This window comes from Cololabis saira, chromosome 3 (assembly GCF_033807715.1).
Source record: "Cololabis saira isolate AMF1-May2022 chromosome 3, fColSai1.1, whole genome shotgun sequence".
NCBI classification, from domain to species: domain Eukaryota; kingdom Metazoa; phylum Chordata; class Actinopteri; order Beloniformes; family Belonidae; genus Cololabis; species Cololabis saira.
Window position 1 is genome coordinate 16,817,797 of NC_084589.1, and position 7,760 is coordinate 16,825,556.

The window sequence follows — 7,760 nt, forward strand, 5'->3', positions numbered from 1 at the left end:
GGTTCCGCGTTACACCAACGCAGAGCCTACGGCGTAGGGTACGCGGCGACGCGCACCGTACGTAGGCTACGCCGTCGAATTAACGCGGAACCATATTATTCAGGCTTCACACGTGACATTTGTTTTTTTTCCAGGATTCCGATTGGATAGCATGACTTTATGCTTCTCATTACACTGCCCCCTGCAGGTTTGGCTGCTCATAGCACCCTTAACAGCGTATTTATCCGGGTTCGTGTAAACGATTTTTCAAAAAGTAGAGGGAGAAATATCCGTTTTTGTAAATACCCGGCTATGTGTAAACGTGGCCTGAGAAGCCGTTCCCGGTCTCTGGAAGTCATTGATGAGTGGGATTATGGAAGCTCCTTCACTGTTTCGTATCATGACTTTGAAGAATCGTTTAAAAGAAGATATTCTGGAAAAATAAATTAAAAAGATTTCGGAAAGAATGTAACATTTAAAAAGAAAAACAGAAACTCTCACAATCCTGTGCTGCTCCGAACACTCATCTCTCAGACACTGATGGCATGAGTCTGGCCTTCATGAAATAATAATATTTTCTGTATTTATCTTATCTGCCTCTTGTTTCTAGTGAAGGAGCCTGCCTGGACATGTGGAATCCTGTGGGGACAGGAGTGTGAGTGGAACCAAACCGTCACATGATGGGACACATGTGCTGCTCGGGTTCACTGTCCTCTGACGAAGCATTGCCACCACATGGAGTTAGATAGACCAGAGTAGTAAACATGTTTGGATTTAACTTTTATTATAAAAAAAACAACAAAAAAATGAAAAACACTAATACAAAAACATAATTCAACATTTCTTTAAAAAAAAAATGAAAAAACTAAAACTACATAACAAAAGGTGTTTTAGGTTAAGCAAGTTTTGTTTTGATTTCATTTGTCAATTACACCGTGACAGATTTGCTAACACTTTAATTAAAACTTCATTTCACCACTATTTTATTAGCGACAGCGTTTGCCAGACACATCTGCAGCTTCAGACCTGATCTGGGAGCAAAGCTTTGACCAAACAGCCCCCGGGATTTAAACATGACAAGTGAAATCTTGTGATTCAAAGTGGGCTGAAAATAGCACCTTCACCCTTTGTGAAGTCAGACAGGTTAAGAACAGGATGTGCAGCAGAGTAGCTTACTTCAGTGTGTCGAGCTGTCCAACAGAAACATGGAAAAGGCATGGAACAGACAAAAGCCAACTTTCAGGTATCAAAACTTATGAATGACTGATTTACATCATCTACTGTTATCAATCAAGTTTTTCAATGCACTAAAATATTACTATAAAAAAAATAATTTCATTAAAAATGACTCAATCAAGTTTTTCAATGCACTAAAATATTACTTTAAAAAAATCACTTCATTAAAAGTGACTCATTGTATCTTGGTTATGATTTTGCCCACATCTGTGACGCACAAGACAAAGTCAGGCAGCCGTGATCAAACAGTTTACACGGCAGACTCTCTTTCAAAGTCCAAGCGTCTGTCTTTGGGTCGTAACACTCAAAAGTGTCCAAGTCCTCGATGACGTCATGGCCGGTGATGTAGCGTCCGCCTGTGATGTAGAGCTTGTTGTTGAGAACGGTGGCAGAATGGTGCATCCTCCTCTCCCTCAGGTTGGCACACTTGATGAACGTGTTGGTCCTGGTCTCGTACGCAATGGTTCTCCTGGTGTATCCTGGGACAGGGAAACATTCGTATGAGACGCAGCAATGTGGGGCTCTTGCACAATGTTGGGATGTGACTCTACAACACGACCTTCTTTCTTTTCTCTCGTATTACAATTTTTTTTTTTGATTTAGTCATGTCCAATCTTTCATTAATAACATGTAAAAAAAATAAAATTGAAATAATTTACCTCCAATGATGTAGATTTTGTCATCCATGACCACAGCGGGTGCAGAAACATTCTTCACTGTTCTGTTCTCCATCTTAGACCACAAGTTCCTGCCAATGTGATAGACCTGCAACGAGGGACAGGAAGCACAGGTGAAGAAATTAATGCATGAATGGATGAAAGAGATGGCCAAAAGAAATATATTTTTGCTTTCAGAAATGAAAACTGTGTAACAGCCAATTTGCAACACAGCAGTAGAGGGAAACGGGAGTGCTGAAACTGATCTTCAAAGTTCATTAAAATAATAGCCACCATTTAGACTTACTAAAACGAGATACTTTCAAACATGAACCAATCTGAAATATATAAAACAGACCCTACATACAGTTTAATAGTGCTTTTCATTTGGACTTGAAAATTAGAATTTCTTGGTTCCAATTTGGAATTCCACCTCGCGTAGTTAGAGAAACTTCACAAGGCTGCTACTCACATGAGTGCAATAAACACTTACTTATTTGACTGTTTTGCACTCATGCAGGTAGACCACCATGGTACTATACTAGCGACTGCTGCCACATGTCTGACAGGGGTATATGACTGCAAACACAACTTAGTTTTACCTGTATGAGCCTGACAGGGTTCTGCATGGCATCTTCTCCGCCAAACACATAGATCCTCTGGTTGGTGGCAGCGACTGCAGGATGCAGCACGGCCTCCGGCATGGGCGCCATCAACTCCCACTGGTTGAACATACTGTCGTACCTTTAAAACATCGTTGGGAGATTGTTTGTTGACGTTTCATGCGACGGCTTGCTATTGTTACCCGCAGATCTGAAGGAGAATCTCACCTTTCCACTCTGTTTGTCAGGCGTCTGTCTGGTCCGAGCCCACCCAGGACGAAGATGAAGTGGAGGTAAGACACACTCTGGTGAGCAAAGTGTGGCTCCAACGTGGGCTCTGCAGTCCGCCACTGGTTGGTCTTGAGAGAAAGGGTGTACACGGTCCTGCTGACTTGACTGTGCTTTGTATTTGTGATCAGACCTCCGATTACATATAGGACACTTTGAAGGGAAACATAGGAGGCCTTGTAAAGACGAATGGGCAACTTGGTGAGCCGCTGCCACTTTTGGGCCAACTCGTCAAAGACTAGGGCCTCCCTCGAGGTCTGGACATTGTTCTTCCTCCCTCCTATCACCACCAACATATCACTGTTGGTGCAGCGCCGCGGCGCTACCCACACAGGTTTGAAGTCCACTGGAAAGTCGGCAGTGCATTTGGTGCTAACAGAAAACATGAGGCGTCTCACACATTCAATGAGCTGCACACAGAGGGAGGACGACTGGATCAGAGGGTCGTTTGCAACGAACTGGAAGAGGTAGGTGGGGTGGATATACCGGAGGCGAACCTTTTTGAAAAGGTCACTGACGGCCTCACGCCTGGACACAAGATCATGACTGACCCAAGCAACTAGCGCGTCAAAGACCTGCTCCTCCCCCGCACTCAGAGTGTCATCGTCCAGGTATCCCATCAGCTCCGGTAAGGACAGCTCCCGCAGGTCCTCACAAGCGGACACTTCAGAGAAGCTCTCCATGGCCATTTCTGTTGCTTTGGCTCTTAAACTGCTGCAGTCCATGATGTCAGCAAGTCTTATCATGCTCAAGCAGTTGTCTGGGCTCAGCTGCTCCTGAAGGAAGCCGGAGCAGGTCTCAAAAAGGCGACCATATTGCAACATGGATGCCGCCTGCATCAGAGGAAGCACAACATCCATGCTGATAGAGATGAGTCCCGTGTAAACGTAGTCGATGACGCTGCTCAGAACGGCCGACGCGATTCCTTTTAAGTCAATCTTGGTCAGGTTTCTCTCCAGGAAGTTGTTACAGAACATAGCTCTGAAGTACGGGCTGCTGGACACCAGGACGTTACGGTGGCAGGGGATCTGCGTGTTACCTGAACACAGCCACACGTCCGTGAGGATGTTCTCCTGTCTCAGTGCGTTGAGCTGCAGGAGCAGATGGGACGACTGCTCCTTGTCTTTGTAGTGACGGACCTCAAACACTGTTGGATCCATGCTGGGAGCCGGAAACGTAGCTGCAAAATACATTTGATTGTCAGGCTTTGCTTTCTTGTTGTGCCCTTTTGCTCACATTAAATATGTTTAGAGACATGAGTGCTCATTAGCATTTTGTCAGCTATTTCAATGCTTGACAAAATATTGATCTATTTTTTTCATGGAAATCAGTGCAAAAGCATGGGTTTCGTTCATAGAAAATCTTAAAATTAATTAATTAAGTGACTCATCTTTAAATGAGTCACTTAATTAATGATCAAAGTCAAACCGTTTGATATATGAAATAATACTCAGTCTATTCTCTTGTAATGTACCTGAAATTAAACTTGTAAATAAGCAGAATAAGCTTCCCAGATGCCAGCATGACACCATTTAGATCTCCTCAACTCACAGTTGCAGCAAGTTATTACATGTCTTTTCCTGCCCGCACTGGCATACGGACCATATTCTGCCCCATGCAGGTATTTATGATCAGGGCCCCTTCGTGTCTGACCATTTTAGAGATGAATCACCAAGAAGTCTACTAGAACACCTGCGCAGATATTTGGGCTGCAGGTTTGTCATCATCATGGGAGCTGCCTCGCTCTTATTTTTTCAGCAGGCTTTAAAAGTTTCTGATAAGACATGCATTATATGAATGCAAAGTGCACAGAAGCGTATTGTTATGCAGCAGAAGTGATTTTTATTTTTCTTAAATCTATTTGCCAGTACTTTGCATGGATTAGTGTTTACAGTGAATTCATTTTGAGGTGAGAAACATCAGGCAAACATATCAAATGCCTCCTCAAAGATGTTGAAGCCAAACTGCTCCTACCTTTTCCCTCTTCTTCGGTGAATCTGTTTTCTGGGGGTCCAGCTGTCATCAAAGCCAGTTCTCAGCAGAAAATACGATGTATTGACATGTCCATGCACTTTCTCCTGGTGTTGATTCTGTGTGGCTGTTTGCACGACTCTCTTTGTAGGCAGCGCGTTGGATACTGTTTGTTGTTATGGTTTCTTTCCACGAGGCCTGTGCACATTCCTCCCCTAAAAATAGAGCCCCTCTTTGGCAAGACCGATGCAGACTCACGTGTGACATGTAAGAGAGCTTTTTCAGTATTAGTCTGACTCCCTCTACTCCATGATCTGTTTTTCTTTCTCTTCCTCCCTCCCTCGACCATGCACCTCTCCTCTCATGTCCGTGGCGTGTGTTTCTATTCACCCCATCATCTCTGTTTCTATCTGGCACGTGATAGCAGTAAAAACAGCCCTGATACTTGATAACGCTCACTTGGTCGGCTGCTCACTCTGCCTGCTGGCTGCTTGAGCACACTGAGGTATAAAAAACAGGATTATGTTACTGCAGAAGCAACAAAACACAGATATGAAAAGGTTCAATACAAAACAACAAGCAACAACTGACATTACAAACAAGTCACCACAAGTTCAGTACAATTTGCATCACATCAGCAGCACTTTGCCAACGTCACTGCTTGGCTTCACTTCTACAGATGGTATTCATTCTTTACGCTTTGAAGAGAAATCTTAATTTATCTGTATGTTAACAACAGATGCTCGCATAGCTCATCATTGTGCTCATTTCAAGCTCATTTCCATCTCATTTATTTCACGCTCCTTGAGACAGAATAGGTTCATTCACTGCAGCCCTTGCGGAGAACATCCCACAAGGTGGCAATATGATTGTTTTTTTGATTATCCTCCCTGAAGCTGGAGGAGAAACAGAACATATTTTTCAAATGTGGGCAGACGAAAACAGCAAAAAAACAAACATCTACATTTTCAGTTATCACGGTTACCAGTGTGGCTTGTTTTTCTTGCGCTCTGGCGTATTTGCAGAGCTCTACAAATCAGACACAGATATCTGCTTGAGCTAGCATGACCACTTGAGTGCAGTTTTGATGAGTGTTGCGCAACACAATCATCAGTTTAAACCATGAGCCACTTGAGCTCATACTGCTCATCTGTGCGGGGAGTTTGTGGGCTGTACGGGATCTGCCGAGAACACAGAAGCCTGACTGAGGCTGACAAGAACAGATACATCAAGCTGACGTAAAACAAGGAACAGCACATGAAGACAAATGTTAGTGGGATAGAAAACAGAGGCTATAATCCTGTGCGTCATCAGAGCAAAGACAACTTTCCCATAGAAAGCTGTGGCTGCAAAACATCGCCATCTAGTGTTTTTTTCACTGAAAAAACCTTTCTAATGCACTCCTGAGGACCCTCTTTTAATATGCCAAATCAATATTAATAGCTTTGTTTTTTTTGGATAACAAAGCTATCAATATTGGTATAAACATTTTCATGATAAATCTGTATAGTCAAGAGCAAGAGCTTAATTTATTTCCCCAGAAGATTGTCGTGTCAGTTAATCATCCACTCTCTCGTACCCATTTAAAGGACATGATTGCATCTTCTAAAGTTAAGCGTGCTGTCTGCTATCTGTTCTTTATCTTGACTAAAATGACTCATGAATCTTTGCCTGCAGGCAGCAACTTTTATCAAAAGTTACAGCTTTTGCAGCAGAACATTTTCACACCGCAGAAAAGCTGCTGCAGCCCACTGTAATACTGTACAGCCCCAGTACTGTATGGCCATATGGGCCAATGATTACCCTCTCACAATGAGATGGTCTTGGGTGATACCCATGGGTTTTACATCTCACTGATTTGTATTGTGTTTTAGGGCAGCCGGCTCACGTGGTCAAATGAAAATAAAACGGCATCTACAATATACTTGACTGTATTTGACTGCGCTTTGTTCAATGCAAAATGGAGAGTAGCATGTTTTTTTCTCATTTATTTTATCACATCTTAGTATCCCCCTGAACTGTGAGTTGTTTTTGAACTTTGGCCAAAAAGGTGCTGGGTTTAAGAAAACACTGACTATTGGTGAAAGAGATGGGAAAATGGAGCGCTCATCCTCACGCATTAAGCTCGCTTAATGATTTCCTTTCAACCCTGTTTGCTCAGTTAAGGCCTTTTTTATTAAATCAATGTGAAGGTGAATGAGAATATTTGCATCAGTCTGGACTGTTCTCTGTTAAAATAAATAAATAAAATAAAAACATGAATATACACTGCAGGCGAGTCGTGTTTGTTAGGATTACGCTGGTCACCAGCACCTTGTCATGCCTCGCCAAACCAGTTATTACTTCACTTTGAGTGACTCCGTTTCCTCTCAGCTGAAAGGTTCCTCCAAAAAATCTCCCTTTCAGACTGCAACGGAAGTTCACTCGATTGTCACTCTGTCAAGTCTGTTTAGATAGCTCGCCCTGGTGCTGGGGTACTAATTCTGTGCTTGACTAAGCTCACTGAGACTTACAGCCTAAACAAGCTTTGCCTGCACTGTGCAGTCAGACAAAGCCGGCCACATTCCTGTGATTTGTGCCACTGACTTTTAAAAATGAGTCACAGAAAACCTTATAGACCTCATCTTGTTCAGATTTTATGCATGTGGGCTTTTGCAGTCCTATTATTTTTACGTGATGTCATTTGGAGACAGCAGCAGTTACTGGGGGCTGTATTACGAGCCTCGACACAATCCTCAATGTTCATTATTTATTACATCTGTTGATCACCTCAAGTGTGAGACAGGCTTTCTGTTGTAAATACAGAACAACTGGGTGTTCATGTGTAGCTAAAGTCCTTCAAGACAAATATGTACAGTTTATGTATGAGCTGGGTTTGACTTTCAAATTTTCGTCTTTGCTCTTTTTTCTCTAAATTTGCATTTGTCATTTTTAATCCGGTGAAAGAATAGTGCGCCCCATCGCAGTCAATGAAAACTGCTGTTAAAGGAGGAAGCTCATGACAGTGGATGTGTCGCAAAGCTGCAGC

At 42.8% G+C, this 7,760-nt stretch overlaps 1 protein-coding gene across 1 annotated transcript; it reads right to left on the reverse strand.

Annotated features, from left to right (window-relative positions):
• Positions 1–799: 799 nt before the first annotated feature.
• klhl38b (kelch-like family member 38b) lies at positions 800–6,394 on the reverse strand. The gene is made up of 5 exons (XM_061718263.1): positions 4,736–6,394; positions 2,702–3,941; positions 2,474–2,615; positions 1,875–1,980; positions 800–1,694 (listed from the first exon to the last, which is right to left on the reverse strand). Exons 1-5 carry the CDS (start codon positions 4,782–4,784, stop codon positions 1,405–1,407), a joined length of 1,827 nt encoding a protein of 608 aa, XP_061574247.1. The 5' UTR covers positions 4,785–6,394; the 3' UTR covers positions 800–1,404.
• Positions 6,395–7,760: the final 1,366 nt, after the last annotated feature.